Raw genomic sequence first — 26,891 nt, 5'->3', positions numbered from 1 at the left:
CTTATCTCCTGTGTTAGTAATTTGATCCTTGCACCCTATTTTACAGTCAGATGTTATTTTTAGCTCAAAATTACAGCACATGCTGCATCATCCAATGCCTGCTCCCCACCATATGTGGAACAACGTTTCACCTCTGATGAGTGCACATAGAGTCCTTTGTTGTGGCAACCTGGACCACACCCAAGAGGTGTTTTGAGTCACTTTTGACCTTGTCTACTTCCAGTCATGGCTATTGAGATTATTATGTCTGAGTGATTGGCAGAAATTGTAAAGAAATGTAAACTGAAGCACCCCCAAAAAACACACAATCCAAACAAATGAAAAAAATAAGACCCACCATATATGGAACTTCACATTGTTATGCATCTGGCCAAAGCATGGAAGAATATAGTCCCATCAGAAAGTGAAAAGAAACAGTGGCAGCTGTAAAGAAGGGAGATGCTGCAATAGGACCACACTCTGTTCAAATAGTCCAAGATTTGCTCTTTCAACATTCCTCTTCTTAGATGCCCAAGTCCTAAGGATTTGTCAAACAGAACAGAAGTGAGCTGGGGGATGTGCAGCTAGATGTCTTACTTTAGCTGCTTGACGCTCCAGTGGAACAGTAGAAGTAAGAGGAAGTAAGTAACCCTGCCATGTTAGAAGTAGATAAAGGTGCTGTTGATTACTAGGATGTACAGAGAAGTTTTTTAAAGGAAATATAGATTTTTATTAAATATAATCATATTGCAAAGTTCATCATACAAATAATAATAAAAATATACCAAAGGTAACAAAATTTTGTATTTGCATTGTGAATGTTTTTATAGTTATGCATTTTCATCAAGTCAGAAAATGTTAAAAAAATGAAAATTACACATGCATACACACATGCTTAAGTTATGGCTGTGTTCTACTCACTTGCCATGGCAAATAAATAAATAAAGGAATGAATGAATGAATAATTGAAAAAAAAATCCTGATCTTTTGAAAATCTGAGCTTCTCTGATCTGAAAACCACAAAATAAACAAATTTTCCATCTTGCTCCTTTTTAAGTCCTCCTTGGAATTTTTGTCAATAAATAAGACTTGAAAGTGCCATTAGTAGAATTATGTAGGTGAATGTACAGTATACTCAAAGAGGCTAAGAGGCTTTCCAGTCTTTCTTTTCCAGCTCTGGTGGAATTCCAAATACTGACCTATTGCTGCTGTTTGACAGCAGGCCAGCAGAGTGTCTTTACTACCCTTTCCCAAGTCCACCTGGATGAAAGACATCCCTTAACAAGATATTCCATTGTTTTCTTTTGGGGTTCATTGACTGAGGCCAGGTTCATTTCTACATCATAGCCTTACAATGATCTGATTTGTGTCCCTCAACTTCTGGCTAGACTTTTGTGAGCACTTCCAGACAGGTCTTCCTTTTCTCCTGCTCTGGACGATGGCAAAGGCTTTTCTGCTGTGCAGTTCCAACGGTACAAGGAAGTCTGCGGGTAAGGCCAGATCTTGGAAGAGATCAAGAATCCCACAGCCAACCAACATGTTGCCTCTGAAATTCTGGGAGCTGTAGTTGAAAAAGAGTAACTTTTCCAATATCTCAGCAGATTTAAGATTCAACTTGCAATTTATCCGGAATTGGTCACAGTGACAGGCCTCCCAGTAGCATCTCCTGCGACCAATTTGCGGCCTTCTTTAAACAAAAAGTGTAGGCCATCCGCCAGGACCTAGATATCTCCTCTTTATCAGTGGATTGAGCTGAGATGTCCAGCGCATTGCCTTGCCCAGGAATTTTAACACAATTTCGGCCCGTAAGGTCAGTTGAGGTTGACAGGGTCCTTGATCACTGCAGGGCCACCACCTCCTCACTAGATCCTCTCCAGGCCTGGCTCTTGAAAGTGGCCAGGCCAATAACCACGGAGTGGGTGGAGGCTATTATTAATGGGTTTCTCCTTGAGGGCAGGGTCCCCCTTACCCTCAAGGAGACACTCATTAGGACTATGCATAAAGCAGAAGCATTTGTTTAATCTGTGGGATAACACTACAGGCAGAAAGTATGTACAGGTTGTGGGCTACCTAGTCCTGAAAATGCTGCTGATCTGGATTGTAGACGTAGAAGTGTAACTTTTTCAAATATTAGTACAAGAGATTTGCTTGGATCCAGTTTTGTTTACCAAGCACCAGAGGGCACTGTTGGCTTCACCAGTCCCTCCATTTTTCCTGTCTTTAATCACACACAAAATCAGAAATGGACAAGGGTCCTTCTTAGGGTTTGATTCAGATGTCATGAAAGGTATGCATCTGGTCACCCCAGAAAAGGTCACTTTGCAGCGAGCGATCTCCCTTAGAGTGACCCTTTTGTCTGCCAGGGAATCACTCCAGTTCAGCGATTCCCCAAAACTAGTAGCAGCACAGCTGGAACAAAAAGGTCCAGTTTAGGCATGGACCAGGGTCAGTTAGAATGCCATTTTCCATGTGTGATCACTGGGAAAGAAACTGCGCTGGACCACTCCACATGCAGTCCAAAATGCAATCTATTTCCCTGTGTGCTCATACCTTCACAGCAATTCCTTTGTCACCACTTATGGATACACGGTTGTAACTCATTTTGTAGAGCAGTGGTCCTCAACCTTGGGCCTCCAGATGTTCTTGGACTTCAACTCCCATGAATCCTGGCCAGCAGAGGTGGTGCTGAAGGCTTCTGGGAGTTGCAGTCCAAGAACATCTGGAGGCCCAAGGTTGGGGACCACTGTTGTAGAGGATGGAGTATTCTTTCCTTGCACTTGTTCTTCTGGTGCAGCATCTCCAATGCTGACCTTGAGTGTCATGCAAGGGAGCAAATTGTTGTTTCTTTAATGTATTGTTGACAGCCATTGTGGTGTAGTGGGTAGAGTGTTTGACTACAATGTGGGATGTGACAAGACAAGGAAGCAGGATTGCGTCAAAAAGGGTCACTTTGCTGGCTATGATCTCGTTTAAAGTGATCCTTCTGTGCACACATGGGGCTTGTCCATGCCATTTGGGCTGCGGGTTGGATCAGGCAACAAAATCAGACATCAGTTGTGACAGTCTTGGTAAATAACAGAAACACTTCAGCCACATGTCTCTCCCCATCCAGTGTCTTATATATGGTTTTATACTTGTGTATTGGATTCCCATCTAACCCTTTAACTTTACCACTGTGAATCTGTGCTAATTTTTTTTTTCCGCAAGAAGCACTTCTGTTTGGATTTACTGAATGCAGTTGGGAATTAAGCATAATGCCTCTCCTCTCTCCTTATGTTTCTTTATGGGCAGCCCATTGGGTAGGCAGTTTCCTGTGTTCTTCTGAAAGGTTTGATCAAATACCACTCCATGCCTCAGAAAGGAAGGAGTAAAGAAAACACCCATCCTGTGAGTGGGAAAAGGAGAAACAAAGGGAGCTGGGAGGGAGGACAGCCAGCTTCAGAGGGTATATTCCTTTTCCCATCAAAGCCATTTAGGAACATAAGAATACAAAAGCGCCCAGTGGAAATACTTGTCATGTAATTAATGATGACCTCCCCCTTGCAATTTGTGAATTCTTTGCTTTGATTGTAGATTTTGTTTTCTTTTAATAACACTTGTGCTTAGAAGCAAGTCAAATTAATGTTATTTTTTCCCATCTGGCTCTGGCTGTTCTCATGCCCTCTTCCCCATGACAATGAGGGTGGTGGACACAGGAAAAGAACAACAGGGTGGCATTAATCAAGCTACATTCAAGCAATCTGAAATACTCTCATTGTCCTCCTTTTCCTGTGACCACTCCAGTGAGACCATTAACCGGGGGTTTCCCAGCTGTTGTACACGGTTTTTCCATTGTGAAAGATTGGCTGCCTCTTTTAAGACTTCCATATTGACTAAATAAAATCTCCTTACTAAAATATGTTGATACTCTGAATCCTACACTTGTCCCTTTGATCCCTCCCAGCACCAGAAAGCTGCACCCAAGAAATTTAATTTAGCTCTGACCTAAAAGGTCTACACCACTAATGCACCAGGAGGTCTCTCAGATGGAGTTATTAGGCCCCATATATCATGCTTACTTTAATACCTTGTCATGTTATGTACAGTGATGTACTGGAAACAGAGGGCTGGTTAATCTGAATTTTAAGATACTGTATTTTGGGCAATATCCTGTTGTGTAGCTCTGCAACACAGGACTGAAGTCACTGGCTATGACAGTGCCCTCTTCAATTTCAGGATGTATGTGATTTAGTATTGTTAAAGACAAGTCGCACATACGCCGAAATCGAAAAAGAACTCTTTAATTAGTGGTAATCCATGGCTGAGGATGTCATTTCCATTGTGCAAAACATATTGGCTGAAGTCAAGCACGACGTTGCCACAAGAATAGGTCCATTGAATCGGTGAAGATTTGGTGAGTCAATTCCTCCATAAATTCCATTTATTCAAATGGACTTACTTTAGTTGTGACTTTTCCAGCCTTTAAATAACAAATAAAATATTTCAGCACAATGTGCTTTACTTTTGCATGTGTATGAATTTGTGGTATATATGTGTTAGCAGACAGGTATTTGTGACTGGGTGAGTTTGGGCACTCAGGATGAGTCTCCCTCCACATCCCATTGGCCCTCCACAGGTTCTTGCAGAGGAAGCGGAAGAGCTGGGGGCAATCTGTGAGAAACAGGAGGAGGAAAGCAAGGCTGAAGACGGGGTGAACACACTAAAGTGGAGTTGGGTCCTATAGAGCAGTGGTCCCCAACCTTGGGCCTCCAGATGTTCTTGAACTACAACTCCCAGAAGCCTTCACCACCACCTCTGCTGGCCAGGATTTCTGGGAGTTGAAGTCCAGGAACATCTGGAGTCTCAAGGTTGGAGACCACTGCTATAGAGTATGCCAGCTATGCAGCACCACAAAGCAGTCTTCCTTTAGGTCTTTTCCTTACCTATTCACTTTTGAAGGGACTTACAACAGAGAACCCTAAGGAGCCTGGCAAAACCGAGACCCCACCCAAGGTCATGACTGAAGCTAGGAGAAGAGGCCCAGTTGAAACAGAGGGCATAACCCTGAGCCAGCCTATGACAACTAGCAATGGACATCTGTAAAGGGAGAATGAAAGTCTGTAAGCTTTAACTGTTGGGTAGACTGCATAGGTGTGTGGTTTTGGTGAAGATAACTCTCCCCCGCTCCCTTATCAGAAACTTGATGAACTAAATGCTGTAAGCCGCCCAGAGACCTTCGGGAAGTGTGGGTGGCATATAAGTTAAATAGATAGATAGATTGAGAACTATGTGGTGGAGATATGCTGTAAATAGTTCCTAATAACTCTTTCTTAGGAACTGATCACTGAGACTGAGCCTCCTTCGATAAAATGAATGACATGGTCCCCATCCCCTCAAGTAAAAGCATATCCATTCACAGCATTGGATATTAATTGGCAAAGACTTGCTCTTCTGCAGTTGACCAGAAGTGGAGTATAAACAAAGGTTCTACATAGCACTTTATATTTTTTTTATTTGTTTGACATATTTACAAATCATCCCAATGCCCACCAGGTGCTCCAGGTGATATGTACAATTTAAGTAAAAATAAGAAAAAATATGTAATATTAATATGCATTAACAACAACAACAACAAAAAACCAAAAAACCAATGCAGTAAAATTCAAAATTGACATTTGAGAGCATTAAAAGATCAACTAAATAATACTGAAACATTTAAACACTGTGTATCAATCACAAGAGGAAAGTATTATCTAACTTCACTATGGAAACAGTTTCACAATCAAAAGAATATATAAGTAATTAATATTCACATAACTTAGCTCCGTCATAGTTTAAATCCCATTTAGCAAGGTTCATCTTAATTAACAGTTTCTTCCTTATAGCTTTTGCCTTTTCCCCCCTCTGCCCATATATAGCTGGGAGGTTCTCAGTTTACCTGGGTATTTGTATTTGTTCACAAAGGTATGATTACTAACTTCCTCTTATATTTCTTTTTGTAAAGTAATGAAATTGCACTGTTTTGTTATAGAGAAGGAAGTGAAAAAATACGATGTCAGTAATTAGAGATTCCCTCCCTCCCTTTGAAGCAACAAGACTGACAAATTAAGATGAAGCAAGGAGTCTCTTAATCAGGAGTTCCACATTCTTGCTGAATGGGAAACAATAAAAGGAACAGCAGAATCAATAAAGGGGTTAGGAACCTTTATAAAATAAGCTATTAATTCATGGTACAGTAACACCAGAAAGTCTCAATAGCACTTTCCTAGCTTATATTGGACTTTATGTAAGTAAAGTATGTGTCTTTAAAACACTTGAATGCAGCAAGCTGTCAGTGACATTGTCTTTAGAGGATTTGGAAAACAAAGGATAGCATTCCCAATCTAAAACTATATGGAAACAACAATTTTCAATAAAATATCTGTAGAAGTATCATACAAGGCTAAAATGCAGCTTGAGTTCACTTTCAGAAATAGTTTAGAACAATTCATTTTGCCTTTTTTTCCACATTGTTCACTTTAAGACATTTCCACCCATTACCTTGGTCCTTAACACTTTTGTGGTTTTGGGTTTTTTTAACCTACGTGGAGAAGGTATCAAAAAGCAAAGTCTCTACTGAGCACGGGGCAGTTTTGGGTGGAATGAGAATACCATTTATTTCCTAATGGCATTTTCATAAGGAAAGCCAGATTTGCTTAAGATACTCTCACGTTTCTCTGCAATGCAAGCACATACAAGAAATTCAGTTTTAAACAGCAAGTGGGAAAGAAACAGCCACCTAAGCTTATAACTTGTTTGAAATGCTCAGCATTTTTGGTGTATGCAGTCAACAGGCGCCTCAGGAACACAAGCTATAAAGAACTGGGACAGTTTAAGTGGAAGGGAGAAGATATCAAACTGCAGGGAGAACTATTTACACAAACACTCAATACTTGTGTCTAAGGCCCTGGTTACATGAGGGAAACGTTCTCTAGTTCTTCCAATACTTTCCATACCTCTGTTGTCCTGATTCTCAGTCATGTGGTATATATACCAGGGCAAAAGTCCCAAGAACTTTTAGTGATAACAATAAATTTTTCCTGTTTGAATCATTATGGTTGGCTACACCACGGTACCAGTTTATTTTCTCTCTTGCTTCAAAGGACAATTCAGCCCCTTGATTTATATATGTATTTCTTTTTTAAAAAGTTATTGATACATTGATATATTGGGAAGGGGGTTCTGTTTGGGAATATGTCCTCTGCTGTGCTGGCTGCTCCTGCCGAATTGCATTGGTCTGTCTATTTCCCAGCCCCCCCATCTACTCTGCATCTCAGCTTAATTTGCCATTTCCTTTTTCCTGCTGCAATCCCCCCTCTCCCGAACCTGTCTCCTGACAATGACTGGAGAAAAGCAGCATGTTGAAATGCCGGTACTGCAGCAATGGCTCAAATTTCTCTGTGACATACTTTTACCAACATACAGATGTACCCGCCACACACACAAAAAATCAATTTTAACTTTGCATCATGTGACCAGGAAAAAAAGCAATGATCTAACTGGGGGACAACAAGAGAACTTTTCCTTTGTGTGACCAGGGCCTAAGAGGAGAAGACCTAATCATATGTATCATCTTTCACTATTTCAGCCTCTCCACACAGACCTCTGGAAAGCAATTCTACAAAAGGTCCCGGGAGCTGTCAACAAGACTTGTGGAGTGTCCTATAGCATTATAGTTCCCATAATGTATTGGGAATTTGCTGTAATAATTCATTGTCAAACTAGTCTCACATTTCTTCTACAGCACAGGTTCAGCTTTGATCATTCCAAGGCAGCACATTTAGTAAAGTGTAAGGTACCTCAATATTTTTAAAACGCAAAGTCTCTGTTTTAAGTCTCCAGTGCAGTGTCTCCCGCCAGGCTGTGGTCTTGGAGTAACAGGAAGGATGCTAATCCCACGATGGTCAAGAGATGAGGACTGTAAAAGTACTGCGAAGTGCTAGAGCCCAAGGGCCCTGCAAAATGGCTCCATGAAAGTCAGGACTCACGCTTTCATCTCACTGTCCTTGCTCTTCAGGACAACAAGAGTGACCAGAAAAGGAATGAGACAGATGGGGGTTATGATGAGGGCTAGTAAAACATTTTCAGGTGGGTCCATGAGGGGTGGGTGCTCCAGGGGGCAGTCGAGGAAGTACATGTGGTGGCTGGAGACAAAGTACATCTCGGATAAGGTGCTAGGAAAGCTGTAATTCAGATAATCAGCACTACTCTCCAAGCATGTTTTTAGATCGTTGTATGGCCTGTAGAGTTAGAAAAAGAGATGAAGAAATAAAGGAAGGGAGTCAGGAAGAGAAGAGTGTTAGATGGAAACTTTATATACAGGGAAAGTTAACCTGTTGCCCTCCAGGAAAGAAACCTTGCCTTGCAACTTCAGAGAAACTTTCTACCTTGAGTCAACATTTTTCTCAGTGAACCCAACGTCACAGCATTCTTTTCCTGAAACTACGCCATTAGCCAAAATAGAGATTAGTCAAACATAAAGATAAAAGATGGACATAAGCTACCAGTTTATTGGTTCATCTGTCAGTCTAACAGGTGTTCTGTGGTTCCATGTCTTGCCTCCTCCAGCAGGAGCCCACTCAGAGGCAGTGCCCTGGCCTCCTTGCCCTGCCTCCTCTGGATACTGACTATGGGTGGGCAGCCACTGAAAGAGGTGGGACTTGGAGTCATGGAACACCTATTGGGCCAATAGACGAACCAGCATAAACTGCCAAACCAGCAGTTTGTGCCCATCTCTAATAAAGATCCCTTTCTTTGTTGTTGTTCTTGTTTAGTCGTTAAGTCGTGTCCGACTCTTCGTGACCTCAGGGACCAGAGCACACCAGACCCTCCTGTCTTCCACGGCTTCCTGGAGTTGGGTCAAATTCATGTTGGTTGCTTCGATGACACCATCCAACCCTTCTTTAAATATGCTTAAACAAACAAGGAGTAAAATGTGGAAAATATTAACTTTGGTACATTAATATATTCCTGTTTTAAACATTTTATTAGAATGGGTGCAACTAGGCAGTGAATTTACCTAGGCTGGTTTGGGCCAAACAGGGTTGCTTGAAAATGCTTACTGATTTCAAATGAATCTTTACATCCACACAGAAGGATCAGGTGGTTTCCGGGCAGGACACTGCATCAAAAAGTAGCCCTATTTAGCCCTTTCCTCCCTCTTAGTTTCCATGACCCTGCATGCTGTTCCATTTCCTCCTTTGCAAGGAGTAGGGAAAGCTGGGATTCTTTCATTTATTAGTAAGTGCAATATCACTTCATTGGCTTCCCACTAAAGTGAAAGAGCATTGGACTTAGATAAAAATGAACGGAGGGGGGAGAAAAATCACTCCCTGCCTCCTTTCCTATCACCCTCTCTGGGAGGAGTAGGGGAAATCCAGGTGTTCATTGATGTCACACTGAATTGTTAGGGAAAACACCCACCAGTGCTCATTTGATACCAGCAATCACACATGCCAGAAACCAAACTGAAAAAAGCAATCCTACCCACACTTAAAATATTATTATTATTATTATTATTATTATTATTATTATTATTATTATTATTATTATTATTATTATTATTATTATTATTATTATTATTATTATTATTATTATTATTATTATAAAAACTCCTGCCAAGGACCCCAAAATATCCAGGTTGTCATGGATAAGGGTCAGGCTGCTTCACAATTGTCCAGATGTAGTGTGATTGCCAGAAAATGGAGCAAAACAGCCCATTCCCAAAGCAATCCAAGAAAATGTCATCTGATTGCACCTTGTGTCAGAACTGGGTTGGGGGTTGCTTTGTTCAGTAAAAAAAAATGAATGTGAAAAGTCAGATATCAAATTCCAGATTTTGTCATTTGAAGTTTTAAAGTGTGCACACATGATCTAATGTGGAAAACAAATAAACACAAGATGTTAAACATTTCTTTAACATGATGCAACCCACCCCGTGTCCAAGAAAAACGTTAACCCGTGGTACCTGATAACGGCCCTCCATTCACACCACTGCGCTTTACTGACATTGGTCATCTGGTGAACAAAGTTAAGCCAGCATTGTTTCGCAATGAAAGCATAGACAGTGCCTAGAGAGGAAAAGGAGCAAAAAGGCAATGAGTAATGCCTCTCATGTTATACCATGTGGAAGAGACAGCAGCTAGAGATTTTCCAGAAGTACATCTTGCAGTCCACATCAAACCAGCCTTGACTCAACTTCACCAATTCGAGTTTGATTTTAGGCATAAGTATTGCTTTCACTCAGAGATGTACTGTGTCTGCAAAATATCTACAGTGGCATGCCCTTAACTCTTGGGGGGAAAGTCCCAGTTTTAAACTGCAAACCCTGAATTTGAAGCTTTAAAGCATGGATCTTTAGGAAGATTTCATGTAGAGACTGCTGATAGGATTGCACACAACCTTTGTTACTCAGGGCACAACTATGCCTACTCGGCGGGAAAGACTAGAGTTCCTGATCCCGGATTCTCTGTAGATTGTACAGTATTGAGATAAACGTACAGTACATATATAGCCTCGTCTGCAGACTTTTTCCATCAATATTCAAAAGTTTGAATGACTTTTAGGGTTTGTTGGGACTTGGGTAGCTTGGCTTTGTGCATGCCCCTCCCACCTCTTATTTAGTCTCCAAGAAGTCCAGGGGAACAAGGTTAGTTCCTGCCTGAAAACAAGAAACAATAATGCTCTATATTCTGGGGTTTGTTCTCACTGGTCGTGAGTGAAGACAACCACAATGGCAGCCTCATATTAGACACATCTAACTACCAAAAGCTAGAGGACTACAGATGGCTGTTGATATCATGCCCTACTTGTAAGCTGTACCAGGACTAGCTGATAGGCTTCTGTCAGAAGATGTGCTAGCTGCGTAAATGATCTGATCCAAAATGGCAGCTATTGTAGTCTATAATGTTGGGCATGCCACAATGTGTAGACCCATCTCTAATCTTTCAGTGATGAAGAGAAAAATGCACTCCGTACTTGCCCAGAGGCACCAGAATCCCCAAAGCCAGCAACTCCGAGGGCTCTCTTATCATAATATGAAGAATCTTGCCACATCAGACCAGCCAATGACCTATCTAGATGCACTTGGGCAAACTCAATGTAGGGCAAAAGAGCAATGGCAAATCCACATGTGATTTCCTGCTGCCTCTGACATGAGAAGCTTTGTATTACAATAATGACCACAAGCTATGGATAACCTTCTCCTTCATTAATGCGTCTAAAGCCAAATAAGGTTTTAGTCATGATCACAACATATTTTGGTAATTAATTCCATCATTTAAAAATGTGCTGTAGGAAACAGTACTTTAGTTTCTGCCCTGACTCTCCCCCTGTTCAGCATTAGTGAAGGATCTCGGGATCTAATAGGAAAGGTGGAGAAAAGCTATTCCCTATTTATTTTATCCTCACCATGAATAATAGAACTCACCAATATCCATTGGATAATTCAGAGCTGTATCGTTTGGCATGATTTCTGAAGAGTTGCTGGTATTGTGAGGAGCCACCGTTATCTCAGAATAAGTCTTAAGCGCAATAGCTACTGTAGGTAAAAGAAAAAGAGAAATACAAAAATGGTTTGAAGAAGGTTTCTGGATATTAAAGGTATAATGTTTTGGAACAGATTGCCTAGAGCTATTTTGGGACCAAAGAGTTCTGCTTGGGTTCAAGACAATAAGAGTTTGGCCCTATTAAAACAGGGTTAGTATCTCCAGGGCAGGCGAGCAGATGAGAGGGGCAAACAGGAGCAGGGAAACAGTCGGCTAGGCTCTCTGTCCATCTCTTTTTTCTGCCTTTCCTTTTTGTGAAGCCTGATTTTGAGAACTGCTGTGGTTGTACTGGTTAGAGAGTCAGACTAGCAGGGGAGAGAACTAGGGGTGTGACTGGAAGGCCAAATTGTCCTGGGCTGGATTATCCTAAACAGGATCACTTTGAGATGCAGAACATCATTTGGCAATACTTGCAAACATATGCAAGGGTCAGGTGCTTTCAGGGCAGAAAACCACATTGCATTTCAAGCGGCTCTATTTGGTACACTCCTTTCTTTGAACAGAAAGGGAAAAGATAACAAAAAAGATATTCCATAAAACACCCCCCCATGCCTGTCCACTACTGTTTACTCCTCCATAGCGGAAAGCAGGACAAAGCTTTCCGTTTCTTTAATTATTATTTTCCAGTGGAATATGGCTGAAGCAGCTTATTGAACAACCAATTCATTACTAGATGGCAAGGGCTTTTTTAAAAAAAAATCAAAGCAACTTTGCATCCTTTTCTATCTCCCTCTCCATAAGGGAACAGGAGGAAGCGTTCAATTTATTAATAACTGCTTAGATCCTGCAGTGCCTATGCTGAAAACGACAGCCAAACATGCACTTTGGTTTGATCCCAGAAACCACACATGCTGGAACTGAACCAAAGTGGAGTGATCCTACCAGGAAAAAAAAAACCAAAAACAATAGTCTGGTGACAGGGACCCAAAGAGGTGTAAGTAGGCAAAGATAAGGGGTGGTCTGGTTCATGATTAACTATACATTATGTGGTCACTAGAAAAAGGCAAAAACCAGTCCAGCCCAAAACTGGATCAAATCATGGGACAAATTCCTGTCTAATCACACCTCAGTTTAATTTCCTGCTCAGCTGACTAGGCAATTGTGGGTCTGTCACTCTCTCCTGATTTTACAAGGTACTGTAATTATGAGAATAGAAATGGGGAGGAAGAAGAGGCAGGATATAAATATAGCAGATAATATAAATGAATAAATAGGCTTTAAAAAAACAAAAAAAGAGCATTACATATATTTGTATGTAACAGACTTTTAATTCACTTCAAATCCACAGACTAGTGGAAAAAGTCAAATTGCCTAAAAGTATTCGCAACAGTTTTAGACCTCCAGACCTCTTCCTGAGATAAGACACTACCAACAGCCCCAAAAAGGTGAAGTGGGAAGAAATGGGGAGAAGAAGATTGCCTTCATGTTGACACCATGAAGTCTGGCAGCCAGAGTCTTACAGTACTTAGGACCAGTTGAAGACTTGGGTTGGGTATCTGGCAGTGGAGCCAAAGGTTGGGAGTTCGATTCCCCACTGTGTCTCCCTGAGAGGGGTTGGACTCAATGATCCATAGGATCCCTTCCAGCAATGCAGTTTTAAGATTATTGTAATTATAGATTATATAAATATGATGCTTGGAAGAAGTTGTGGTATGCTTTTTTTATTACTGTTCCCAATGTACTCTAGACAGCATGTGTGGGATGGGAATTTTTTTTGGGGGGGTGTACTCTATAAAGGCAAGCTCTACTTCAATAGGTTCTGTTCTTCTAGAAGTCCAGAATGTGTCACATTCTACCTAAGGCTGTTGGGGCAAACAAAAATACAGACTTTCATAAGAAGTTTTTATTGGGGAAGACCATTACATCATTTACATAATTTTACAGGATGTCCAGACGATGTCATTTTCAGTATGCAACTCTCCCATGTTCTCTCATCACTGCTATCTCCCTTATTTTAAATGATGAAATCTGTTCAGGAGCGAATGAGGTAATATCTGCACATTGCTTTCTGACTGGTAATGCTAAAAGCCTTCCAGAGTTCTGTTCTGCTGGCTGAAATCTGCTGAGAGAATAGCCAAAAAAGGGGTGGAAAATGGGTGTATGAAGGGAAGGGAAGGGATGAGTTAAGCTAGATCCAACCTCTTCTAGATCAGGGACTGGGGAAGAGGGCTGGCCAGGGATTGGGGGGCTGGTCCATTAGAACTAGTGGGGTGGTGCCCCACCTCAAACTGAGACAACACTTAGCCAGTCCCCCACTTGAGAAGCTCACCTGTATTGCTCTTCTGTTGAACTCCCAGGTTCACATCATGCAAACTGGGAGCAGGAAAAGGAAAAGAAGAAAGCAGGAAGTATAAATTGGCTGTCATTTCTGGCTCCACCCACAATTTCCTGCAGTGCCGTCTGGCCTATCAGTCACAATGGAAACCTACTCTATGGTCAGGGTTGTAGCCACAGTGCTAGAACAAATTGAAGCCAGGGTGAAGGTAGTCCTGAGTACTTTTCTACACCTGTAGGTAGAGAGGTGGTTGGATTCAATACACCTTCAGATGGCCTAGGGTCAGCTCATCCTTGTTCATTTTGGCTGGGTGGCATTACAATGTCATCTGCACTATTTCCTCTAGTCCAGTGGTTCCCAATCTTGGGTCCCCAGATATTCTTGGACTACAACTCCCAGGAATCCCAGCCACCACAACTAGCGGCAAAGGCTTCTGGGAGTTTTTGTCCAAGAACAGCTGGAGACCCAAGGTTGGAAACCACTGCTCTAGTCCCTCTTAGAACTCTGGCTAAGAAAGCCATGAGTGCAACATCAAGTCACGCTTTCCTCTTCTTCTCTCCTGCACTCCCCAGTATGAAACCAGTCTTTTAACCTTTTGCCTGTTGAAGGGCTCTAGAGATCTCAAAAGCTTGCAAACAGTTTGGAATATATTTGGTTGGTCCTAACAAAGACACTGTCTGATTGCACTTTTGGATTTTTCTTACAGACCGGCGCAGCTTACTTTTATGTTACTTAATTGGTGTGCTTTTATACAAAGGGGAAGGAAGGATCCCTCCCTAGCATATTTCCTCTGGAACCAGAGGAACTCCTCGTGCCAGAGACAGGATGTTGCATGGCACAGAGATGTGCATTTCACTTCAAACTACTCAGTATGTGTGCTTGGCTCACTCTAGGTCATGTTCAATTATCAGATCTGAGGCTGGGAAAAGTCTTTTTGATCCAGATCCTTGTTGTGGTACATTACTGTTTTTCCTCTTCATGTACCAAGCAATATCCTTGGCCTGGCTGTAGCAGTTCTTGTAAAGGAAGTATGTGTGGGAGGAACCCTTCCTGCCTTAATAGGTTACAATAAATGGGCTAAGCAACACATCACACAGAGGAAACTGCTTTGGGTCCAAAATGCACAGCAAGAGTCAGATAATATCTTTCTTACAACCAGACAAATTTGTACAAAATTGTGCTCAAGCTTTCAGGGCTGGTGCAGAGACATATATGGCCAAATTTGGAATTGGAAATACATTTTTTTCACAGAGATCTTGTTTGCTGCTGGAATTTTGTTCGCAGCTTCACATGCTGTTTGTGGTTTGAGTGACTGGGAAGGATTTTCCTGAGCTGCAGTGATTATCCATCTGTCCAGCCCTAACCAACCATTCCTTTCAGGTTTTACAATTCGAAGAGACCCACTTCTCTTTGCTGAGTGTTCTCTCCCTTTCTTTCCTCAATAGGTGGCAGTTATTTGTTGCTATTGATCTGTTTGGTTGATTGCTAGTTTGTATAGTGGTGCCCCACATAGCGACGTTAATCCGTTCCGGATTAATCGTCGCTATCCGGAAACATTGCTATACGGATAGGAAAACCCCATAGGAACGCATTAAACTCCGTTTAATGCGTTCCTATGGGGCGAAAACTCACAGTTGAGCGAAGATCCTCCATAGTGCCGCCATTTTTGCCGCCTCAGTAAGCGAGGACAGTGCGCGAAAATGCTTGCGGCGGCCATTTTGGTTACCCGGTGGCCATTTTGGATCCGCCGATCAGCTGTTCTAAAAACATCACAATGCAAAGATCCGTAAGCAAAACACTAACCGATCATCGCAATGCGATGTTTTCCCTATCTAAACATCGCAATGCAATCGCATTAGCAATCACAAAAAATAGATCACTATGCGGATTCATCGTTAAACGATGCGCTTGTTATGCGAGGCACCACTGTATACATTAAAGAAAGTAGTATATCCAAGCCTGTAATTTCAAGCAAGTGTTAAGTAAATAAACTTACAACATTTGATTGTGGGCACTGCGGGTTAAACCGCAGAAGCCTCTGCACTGCAAGGTCGAAAGACCAGCAGTCATAAGATCAAATCCACATGACAGAATGAGCTCCCGTCACTTTGTCCCAGCTCCTGCCAACCTAGCAGTTGGAAAGCATGCAAATGCAAGAAGATAAATAGGTATCACCACGGTGGGAAGGTAACGGTGTTCCGTGTCTAGTCGCACTGGCCACGTGACCACAGAAACTGTCTATGGACAAATGCTGGCTCTATGGCTTGGACACAGGGATGAGCACTGCCCCCTAGAGTCAGACACGACTGGACTAAATATCAAGGGGAACCTTTACCTTTACCTTATAATTATTTGTGCTGGTTTGATAGCTCAGTGGTTTAGGTATCTGGCTGTGGAGCCAGAGGTTGGGAGTTCAATTCCTCACTGTGCCACTTAAGAGAAGAGCTACCCTGTGTAGTCATGGGCCAGCTGCACAGGCCCAGGATGCCCCCAGGAGAAGGGAATGATAGACCACTTCTGAGTACTCTCTACCTAGAAAACCCTGGAAAGAGTAGCCACAGGTCAGATTCAACTTGATGGTACTCTATTGTTGTTGTTTGGCCTCACAGCACGTACAACTTGGATCAATTGCTGGAAACACAACCAAAACACACCTGACTAGGTATCCTGGATCAAATGAATTACATCTAAGAGGGATTGACGAGACAGGTGGATATTCCTGCCTGACAACAAAGGGGGGTTGGCCCATTCTTGAATTTCTATGATTGTAAGAACCTACCTTCCAAACTAGTTTCCAGCAGGCGGTCAAAAGGCCCAGGAAAAATACCCTTGTGCATCAATTTAAAGAGGTGCAATACCCAGACTGAAAGAACTCATCACAGGAGTGCTTTAAAGTCATGGCAAGTCTCAGTCTTTAGAAAAAATTTAATTAGCAGCCCAAACACTGCCCAGTTCTGTGAAACTGACTAGTGCTTGCCTCAATGTGCCATGAGCTTAACAAATTCTCCCAGAAGCTTTGTATCCAACTGTCCCTTTGGAAAAGAGAGCTTAGTAGGGGGAACAGACATGGTCTTGTTGGAATACAGAGACACCCAACAAAATCAGATCAAGGGACCAGGCAAAATGTCAATTTAGATCCCTATAACGTACAGCTCAATAGAACCTCTGAGAACAGGCAATAGGAATAAAACTGCAAATAGTGTCCGGTCGCAAAAATTACACAAGAGGCAGTATGAGAGACTTGTGACTGACACACATGTGGGAAGCAAGACAAGAATAAGAAGCTTCATCTCAAAAAAGAAGCAAGGCTAGGGGAATTGGTAACCATCAGGCAAAGAAGTCCAGCTGCCTTGCACAGTCTTCTAAAGCAGACAACCTGTCCAGAGTGAAAACAGTTTCCATCCTTCCCTTCCAGGAGAACCAAGGTCAGTGGTGGCTGGTGCCCATGATGGTTTGTAGCATGGAAGGGACAGCGGCCATTGGAGGGTGAAACGGGGGTAAAAGAAGGTATTCACTCACACGTACACACCACCATTCACATATCTACCCAGAGACTGAAAGGGACATAGGTGAGGTCCAGATACGTGGCCTCTGGTAAAAGGCAGGCAGGAGTAGTCTGGGGAAAACCTCAACCTTGAGGTGGGGCAGTAACCCATTTGCCCTAACAGATCAGTCTCCGCTGAGCCCAAAACCACTCTTAGCTGTCCAGAGAAAGCTTTCCTCAAACTCCCTCCTCTCTTTCTCACTTTCTCTTTCCTCTCCCCCTGCATTCTCGCCTGGAAGAAATTTACCTGGAAAGACCAGCAGAAGGAGCTGGAAAGGAAGATGTTGGCCATCCATCTTTGTACACCCTGCTGCCACTCTGCACCGCTGCCTCTTCCCTCCTGTCCAGCTCGAGATCCGACGCAGAATAACAGGAAGCGCCTCCTTTCCTCTGACAGAGCTGGTAGCGAGAGAGTGCAGCAGCCGACATGTGAAAAATGAGATTCAGGAGCAAGCCCTACTCCCAGGGGCTTGGCTTCAGTGAGGCTCCAGTCTCCTCCCTTGCTCCCACACCCACCCGGAGTCACCAGCACCTCTGTAAACCACCACCGGGGGGGGGGGGCAGCCACCTCAGTTCATTTGGGCATGGCAACCCAAGAGCCCTGTTCACAGCCCATCAATTTTACAAGGCCCAGTGCGCCTTTCTCAGGGTCCCTCCTGCTTATTCCTTTTGCCTGCTTGGTTGTGAAATGAAAGAAAGAACTGGAAACAGGCAGATGGAAGAGACGACTGCACACCCCGAGCCTGTGAAATTACATATTGCCTCCCCTCCCACTGCCTCCTGTGAAAAATCAGATATGGGACAAGAGAGCCTGGGGGGCACCATAGACGGCTGGGCAGCTCCTCTGACTTATGCCTGAAGAAGAAGGGAAAGATGCCATGAGCAGACAGCATGTAGAAAAGTGCTTCAGAGTCAAGCAGAGTATTGCACCAAGATCAGCAAAGGAATGAGAGATACGGACACATCGTTGGGCCTTCACCCACGGTCCCTGGCTGACCATCTCTTTCCCGGGGCCCTGGATTTACTTCCCACCACCCAGACTTTCCACTGGCACTAATGATTCCACTGATGTCAAAAGGTTAAAGGGTTATACTGTGAAGGAAAGAGTTAAGCCTCTTCCCCACACACCCTGTAAGCCCCCCCCATTTCCCTCCCCCACACATGGCAATTAAGGGGGGACTCTTTGGGGCCAATGGAAGCTTTTTTCGTAAGTGCCCTGGGGTGGGAACAATCACCATAAACCAGGGGAAATGAGAGAAGCCAAAGGAGGAAGTGGAATGGTAGTTGTGGGGGAGTGGGGGGGGGAGAAGGAGAATGAAATGTGTTTATTGCCCTCTCAAAAGGTTAAAGACTCTGGGCAAAAGGTCATCTTCCGTGTGTGTGTGTGTGTGTGTGTGTGTGTGTGTGTCTGTGTGTGTGTGTGTGTGTTTGTGTGTGTGTGTGTGTGTGTGTGTGTGTGAGAGAGAGAGAGAGAGAGAGAGTGAGAGAGAGAGAGAGATCCTCTGTGTGCATCTACAGTATCTGTATGGGTTGAGGTTTGAGGCTGAGAAGTCACAAGCCCACAGGATGATCAGACAACCCTAGGAACTGTAGAGCACAAAAAAGGGGGAGAATGCCAGCCTTCCACACCCACCCTCACTTCATCCTGCTCTTTCTGGTCAGTTGAAAGGGAGCATCAGCATGCTCATACTCTCTCACACATACATCAGGAGCTCACAGCTGTTTGTGATGAAACACGGGCGTAAGCCTTTAAAAAAAATAACTAAATGTTTGGCAAGGCTAAAGTGTACTTTCCCCCATGGGCTTTGCAATTTATTCTCTTCTCCTTTCCAGGCAGAGGGCATGGTTACACTAATGAAATAAATCAAGGGATGGATCAGGCTTTAAAATTTAGTTTAAAGTCATACGATGGTCACATGGCTTTTGTGTCAGTGTGTGCATTCTCTTGGGAAGACTCTTAATCCGTTTTTAAGCTGTGTTGTATATCGGTGGAGGGGGGTACAAAGCATCTGAGGCTTTGTCCTGTGCCTTCCCTCCCTCATGCTGGGTGCCTTTCACAACCACTAACTGCTGCTGCTGTTTTGTTATTTTTGCCAATTTTTAAAATTTGTGGTATTTATTTTTTCATTTATTGCAATTTGCTATAGTGCTAGAATAGAATGACGGGGGGGGGAAGATGAAGCAGAGGCTTCCCTGCAGCATGAAACATGGAGACAGACAGACAGACAGACAGACAGACAGACAGACAGACACACACACACACACACACACACACACACACAGTGTGGAGAAGGAGGAGACACACAGCTGGCGCTGAAACTGGCCAGAGACATTATTGAGCAAGCTTGCCAAGGAGGGGCATACAAGGCAGGCCTGAAGCTGACCTCACAGAGAGGGGGAAAGGGAGAAGGAACAAGAGAAGGGAGCTGCCTCTCAGGGCAGAAACTGACCAGAGATATGATCAGGCTTGTGAAAGGAGACACACACACACACATGCAACTCTTGAAGAAGGAGAGGGAGCATAGAAGGTATACCAATAAGTGGCAAACCCCACAGACACAACTGACACTGACAGACTTGTACAGTGGGGTCTTGACTTGAGAACTTAATCCGTATTGGAAGGCGGTTCTCAAGTCAAAAAGTCTGTAAGTCAAGTCTCCATTGACCTACAGTGCATTGAAAACCGATTAATCCCGTAACAGGCCGTTTTTGTTCCATTTTGGTTTTTTTCTGGTCTGTAAGTCAAATCTCAGTCTGCAAGTCAAACCTAAATTTTGTGGCCAGAGATGTCTGTAACTCAAAAAGTCTGTAAGTCAAGCCATCTGTAAGTCAAGGGTCCACTGTATGCCAAAACTATTCAAAATAAATCAATTTGACATACAAGTTAAAATAAACAACCCTCTGGCAGAAAAGTAAAATACATTGATTTCAATCAAAATAACACAATTCCGTGTGAGAACAGTCCAGACAAAATAAAAGACTGGCCTGTGTTATATGGTACTTCTATACATGTTAAGAACAAATTTGGAATTATGCCACCTTTTTTGGAACCCTTTAAACCTTTCCAAAGCCAAGCAGCTTGACAGTGAGCCATAAAAGGATAGGCAGAGGTGAGATCAGAGGAAGGAAGGGAAGAAGGGGGACAAGGGGCTGAAAATGTGGATTGTATTGCATTGATTATGAACAGTGAACTTCTGAATGAGACCACACTCCATATTTCATCACTGACTATGAATCCAGCCATAATACAGACTATAAATCAAATTGCAACAAAACCAAATCAGAGCAATTTGGCTTTCCAATGTAGTGACAGCCATTGTGGAGATCTTTAGTATTTTCTGAGATGTGTCATTATTCTCACCATTAATGAGACCATTATCTCATTAAGGCTGAGACTTAATCCATAGCAGAAGCAGAAACTGAAAACAGATCTCATAGGTACAAGGCCCACTTTATTGTAGGAGCTACAATTTTCAGAATGATACTTTGAATGATCTTGAATTTTATCTAAGCCGTCAGTTTGCAACCTTTTCTGTGCTAAAGGTAAAGTTTCCCCTTGACATTTAGTCCAGTCGTACCTGATTCTAGGGGGCGGTGCTCATCCCCGTTTCCAAGTCATAGAGCCCGCATTTGTCCATAGACAGTTTCCATGATCACGTGGCCAGCGCGACTAGACAAAGAATGCCACCTTTCCACCGTGGTGGAACCTATTTATCTACTTGCATTTTTACATGCTTTCGAACTGCTAGGTTGGCAGGAGCTGGGACAAGCAACAGGAGCTCACTCTGTCACGTAGATTCAATCTTACAACGGCTGGTCTTCTGACCTTACACCATAGAGGCTTCTGTGGTTTATTCCATGAAAGTTCCTGAGTCACACCATGATAGAAACAAAAAAACCACTTTCCCCAAGATTTAGAAAATTACAGATATCCTGTTATTTCACTTGTGATTTATGAGGTGCCAGTGGGCATGGGAAATGGGGCATTAGTGAGATTAGAAGAAACGCTAGTGCCTAGTTCCTGCAACTATGTAGCAGGTACTGTACAACACTTGCCAAAGAATACAGCCGGTTAAAGGAGAATGAATTTATTGTTATGGAAATCCTGTACCCCATCAAACCCACTCCTACATCTCACCAGTAGCACATGTACCGCTTACAACCATGGACCTAGGATGCTTCCACAGAATATTTGCAGGGGGAAGGCAACTTCAACATAAGAACATAGCTAAGTGGCAGCTTGTGACAGAAGCTGTAGGGTGCCATCCTAAAATTTTGGGACAAGACTCTGTTGGAGTTTTTGCAACCTTGTATGTTGCCTGGACAACGTGTGACTGGGAGGAACCTCTCTGGGATGGGTTGCTGTCAATCCATCCAGCATTAATCAATAGTTCCCTCCTGTCTTTGAATTCAAAGACAGTCCTCTCTTTAGTCTGTTGGAAGCAGTGAATCTGTTGAGGTCTGTTTGCCGAAAACAGCCATGTTTGTCAATTTGCTGTCTGAGCTGTTCAATTTGTAAGTAATTAAACCTTTTTATTCTTTCTCCTACTGATGTCTCAGAATGAATTATTGAGACTGTATGGGTCAGTTGGTGAGAAAACAGGGTGGACTATATTGGGGAACTTGAAGCTATTCTGCCCTGTGAATCCCTGAACTTCTGCTACGTAGCTAAAAGAATTTAACCAAAATTCAGAACTCTGTAAAGACTCCTACATCCCAGTCTACAAACTGCCCATGACATAGCTGATACTAGGTCAGGCCCCTAGCTTATCTGCTCTAGCACTGTGTGGTTCAAGTAGTAGCAACTGATCAGGACCTCTTGAGTAGAGAACACAAGTAACACAAGTGAGAACCATTAATCTGTAGTCAATGTATTTGCGAAGGCTTTCACGGGCAGGATCTAATGGTTGTTGTGGGTTTTTTGGGCCCTTTGGCCGTGTTCTGAAGGTTGTTCTTCCTGACGTTTCACCAGTCTCTGTGGAGTCCTCTGAAGATGCCGGCCACAGAGACTGGCGAAACGTCAGGAAGAACAACCTTCAGAAAGCCTTGCTGAAAACATTGACTAAAGATTATTGGTTATCACTTGTATTATTTGTGTTCTCTACTCAAGAGGTCCTGATCAGAGACTGGTGAAATGTCAGGAAGAACAACCTTCAGAACACGGCCAAAGAGCCTGAAAAACCCACAACAACCAATCTTTAGTCAAGACTAAAGACTGGGACATCATGCATACAAACTATGTACTCTCCAAGAACAATGGCATTAGATAACTGCCTGGTAGTCTGTACACCATTACACCTTGACCTCAGAACTTTATTTTGGCCTTAGCATTTGATTTTCCTGATGTGTAGCCTATATTGTGGACAAAAACTACCCCAGGACAGAATATGAAGATACAAAATGTTTCCTCTAGGCAAAGGTATCAGACAAGGGTGTATTTTATCCCCTTATCTGTTCAGTCTGTATGCAGAACATATATAGAAAGCTAAATTAGATTCAAATGAAGGAGTGAAAAGGTGGATGAAACCTCATTAATTTAAGATATGTGGTTAGTGGCAGAAAGCAGCAATGGCTTGAAATGACTTGTAGTGAAAGAGGAAAGAACCAGACCAGGACTGCAGCTGAACATTAATAACTTGGTTCAACCATCAATCCAAATGGAGACTGCAGCCAAGAAATCAGAAGACTGATTTCTGTGACTCAGAAGGGTAACAATGAAGGAATTAGAAAAGATAATCAAGTGTAAGGATGTGCCACTGGAGACTAAGTCCAAGATCATCCACACTATTGTATGTATTCCCAGTCATCACATATGAGTGTGAAGGCTGGATAGCAACGAAAGCTGACAGGAAGAAAATGATGTGTTTGAAATGGGGTACTGGAGGAAAGCTTTGCAGATACCCTGGAGTGCCATGAACATGTGGGTCCAAGATCAAATAAAACCTGAACCATTGCTGTAGGTAAAAATGATGAAATTTATTTATTTATTTAACTTATATGCCGCCCACACTACCCAAAGGTCTCTGGGTGAATTACAACAATTTGAATGCAATAAAAAGATAAAAAGATAAAACAATCAAAATACAATTAAAATACAGTGCTCTAAAAATTGCCATCAGGACCCACAGTTGATATTATTTCAATTAAAATCGTTCTGGAACAGGAAGGTTTTGACCTGGCGCCAAAATGTCATCAACATTGGCGCCAGACGACTCTCCCTCGGGACGGCGTTCCATAGTCTGGGGGCAGCTGCCAAAAAGGCTCTTTGTCTACAAGCCATCCCTCTTACCTCCTTGAGGAACGGCTCTTTCAGGAGGGCCCCCGGCTAGATCTTAATTACAGGGTAGGTTCATATGGAAGGAGGCAGTCCTTCAGGTATCCAGGGCCCAAGCCGTTTAGGGCTTTATATGTCAAAACAAGCACTTTGAATTGGGCCCGGGCAGCAACTGGTAGCCAATGTGATTTGAACAGAATCGGCTCTAGTGGGCCCATCATTCACCAGCCATGCAGCTCAATTCTGAACCAGTTGCAGTTGCCGGACTGCCTTCAAAGGCAGACCCATGCACAGCGCATTGCAGTAATCTATATGGGATGTTACCAGTGCATTTGTAACTGTCATGAGACTCCGCTCGTCCAGGTAGGGCCGTAGCTGGTATAATTTCCACAGCTGAAGGAAGGCACCTCTGGCCACCGAATCCACCTGGGGCTTCCAGAGTTAGAGTGAGGGCCAGGAGCACCCCCAGGCTGAGGACCCTGTCCCTTAGGGGGCGTACAACCCCATTCAGGGCAGGGAAATGGCCCTCTAGCCTGTCCTACTTTGAGGCTGTCCTACTTTGGGCACATCATGAAAAAGCAAGATTCTCTGGAAAGACAATAATTCTGGGAAATGTTAAATGCAGAAGGAAAAGAAGACCAAACATGAGATGGTTTAACTCCCTAAAAGACTGAGTTTAGAATTGCTGAGCAGGGCTTTCGTGGAGAGGACATTCCGGAGATCTCTCATTCATAGGATCGCCATAAGTGAGAGAGAACCTGACAGATGTCACAATAACAACAACAGTGCTGCAAGCTTTATTTTATTTATTTCTTTTGGTCTGTCTGAATAAGCTTCAGGATACTTTACTGAAGTATGCAAGTTCAAAGTTTATGGGGTCACACCGAAGAAAACAAAACGAAAAACACATGAATAATGATTTCTAACTGAAAAGTTAATGAAAATTGGCATGTGTTAAGTTAATCACTAAAAAGCCACAAAAGCTAATTAAATTAGTATGTTTACATTGAAAAGAGGGAGGGTTTCAATTGGCACTTAAATTTACATTACCTTGCTACACCAAAACCCATATAAGAATGAAGATAAACAATCTTGTTCCTGATTTTACTCTTCTCCTTCCCTTTGCTTTGGAGAGAAGAAAATCAGCTTCTGAAAATGCCACTTCTTACTCCTCCATCCCAAAGACTTTTTCTTGCTCTTCCCTTCTTCTACCCTTAAAACTTAATTCTATTACCTTTATTCTTACTCTTTCTCTACTTTAAGACTTTTAATCTCATTGGGTAGTGCAGATCTTTGAAGGAAGGAAAAACAGGACTTTAATTATGTAATTAATTAATGATCCTGTTGCCTGGCAACAGCTTTCTTTCCCTGTACTCTCCCATAAGTGACTAATTTATCACTGCAGCAACATAGCTGAAAATACCCAAATGACAGTTAAACATTAATTAAATTGCCCAGTTATGTTAGAAAAAGTACCACTTAATTATTACAATATATGAGTGCCAATCTCTGCTAATTGCTACCTAAGTAGTTTATTTATCATTGGATAGCGAACACCATGCCTCTCACCAGTCTTCAACCCTTAATCGAAAACTGATCACAGCAAACTGAAGGCCTTCTTGAGAACAAATAGATAGGCTCTTATTCCGCCTCTGGATCTATTTTCTTTCAAATGACTTCATACCAAGAACTGTGACTTTATAATCTGGTTTAGTCCCATTGTTGACTAGCCAACTTTTAACTCAAACACAACGTTCTCTCCTTGGTCCAATGAGGCCACGGGTGCAAAATAATATTCAAATGGTCTAAACACCACTTTGTAGTGGTGTTGTGGAATGTACACCCTTGAGAGTGTGTTTGGCTGAGTTGAAGTCATGTTTTATCTGTTTCAGATGGCCCAGTTGTCTGATGCAACCATTTACCTAACTTAATTTCTCTGAAGGACTGCTTGTCCTGTGAGGCAAGAGGAGACAGCTGCTCCAGGGGACAGATTGTGAGACATGGTAGTCCCCACTTGCTGCACACAGGATTACCCACAAGTTGCTGCAGCCGTTAGCCATGCCTGCCCATCATGAAGCAAGGCTATGGCTTATTACTGTGAATCATGCATCTTCAGGTTGTCTCTAGAGTGCAAGGCAGGCCCAATGCCTCACTTGGAGGAAAGACCCCTAGGGGAGGCATCGGTGGGTGATACTGCCCCTGCTACTATCTGCAAGGAAGCAGAAGAAAAAAATTCATTGTGGGAAGCAGTAGCAAGTTCTCCTAATGCAATGTCTCGCGCCAGTCCTGCTTCTGAGAATGCCTTCAGAGCTCAGTAAAGTGGATTACTTGAATGACAATTTTCAGAATCTCCCAGCAAGCATGGCTAGTGGGAGATTCTGGGAGGAACAGTCCATAAAAGTAACACTTCAAAGCCCTTACAAGGTATGTATTAGATACAAGATTATCTAAGTATACACTGAAGTAAGCATTATAGATCAACACACCCTCAAAACAGTAAGCTTTCCCTTCGTTATCTCATGGTCAACTGTGTATAAAGTCACAAGCTATTCGGATGAGCACGGCATGCAGCAAACTCAGAAAGGCCCATTTTCATTGATCTCCCTATAACCCACAGACCATGGAGATCCTCCAATTAAAAAGGGTACCTTCAATTGCTACCTCAATGTGGAAGCAATTATGAGGGGAGAGAGAAACAGCTCTGTACATGCTCAGCATCACCCTTCTCTTGAAATAACATCCCAAGCTTTGAGGTTGAATATGAACAATCAAAACAGATACCAAAGCCATTCCCACTCACTTTCAGCACTGACTTCCTCAACATGTAAACCAACCAACAACATTTGTTCTTCTTCAAGATAACATTCCTGTATTACACAGGCTGTACACAAGGGTGTTCCACTGCAACCCCTTTGGGGATAGAGGACAATGTTTTCCACACGCCAAGACCAATTCTGAGCAGCAAAAGCCACAGAGCACCACCCACCCACCTGCGCGTAGCTTGTTCCAAACATCCAGTGAAAGCTAATCCTGAATACCTGCAGGAGAAGAATCGAAAGAAATCTGTTTTATTTGGACGAGCAGTCCGTAATTAGGGGAGACGCAAGTCATAGTCTTTTACTGGCAAATGCTTTGTGTGGTTTGGTTTGGTTTTTGAGCTCAGAGTTTCGATTACTTGTTTCTAATGTTGCTACTGGCTTTAAGCCTTCGGGAAAAAGGTGAGCTAAGAATCCGATGAAATATATGAGTAGTGCA

At 42.8% G+C, this 26,891-nt stretch overlaps 1 protein-coding gene across 2 annotated transcripts; it reads right to left on the bottom strand.

Annotated features, from left to right (window-relative positions):
• Positions 1-5,452: 5,452 nt before the first annotated feature.
• On the bottom strand, positions 5,453-18,047 carry RAMP2 (receptor activity modifying protein 2). 2 transcript variants are annotated; one of them, XM_020796130.3, is made up of 4 exons: positions 17,610-18,047; positions 11,426-11,536; positions 9,965-10,067; positions 5,453-8,237 (listed from the first exon to the last, which is right to left on the bottom strand). In XM_020796130.3, exons 1-4 carry the CDS (start codon positions 17,656-17,658, stop codon positions 7,982-7,984), a joined length of 519 nt encoding a protein of 172 aa, XP_020651789.3. In that variant the 5' UTR covers positions 17,659-18,047; the 3' UTR covers positions 5,453-7,981. The 2 variants fall into 2 exon arrangements, with proteins under 2 accessions (XP_020651789.3, XP_020651790.3); XM_020796131.3 differs by having other exon boundaries at positions 11,426-11,533; positions 17,610-17,938.
• Between the last annotated feature and the right edge of the window lie 8,844 nt (positions 18,048-26,891).

This window comes from Pogona vitticeps, chromosome 6 (assembly GCF_051106095.1).
Source record: "Pogona vitticeps strain Pit_001003342236 chromosome 6, PviZW2.1, whole genome shotgun sequence".
NCBI lineage: Eukaryota > Metazoa > Chordata > Lepidosauria > Squamata > Agamidae > Pogona > Pogona vitticeps.
Note: the sequence above shows the minus strand (reverse complement) of the source record. Positions and strands in the feature narration are given on the sequence as shown.

Excerpts from the sequence above, each read along its gene's own strand:
- RAMP2 (XM_020796130.3), bottom strand. The coding sequence starts at position 17,658 with ATGGATGGCCAACATCTTCCTTTCCAGCTCCTTCTGCTGGTCTTTCCA. Across the intron at positions 11,537-17,609 it reads CCTTCTGCTGGTCTTTCCAG|TAGCTATTGCGCTTAAGACT; the intron begins GTAAATTTCTTC and ends TTTTACCTACAG. Across the intron at positions 10,068-11,425 it reads GAATTATCCAATGGATATTG|GCACTGTCTATGCTTTCATT; the intron begins GTGAGTTCTATT and ends TTTCCTCTCTAG.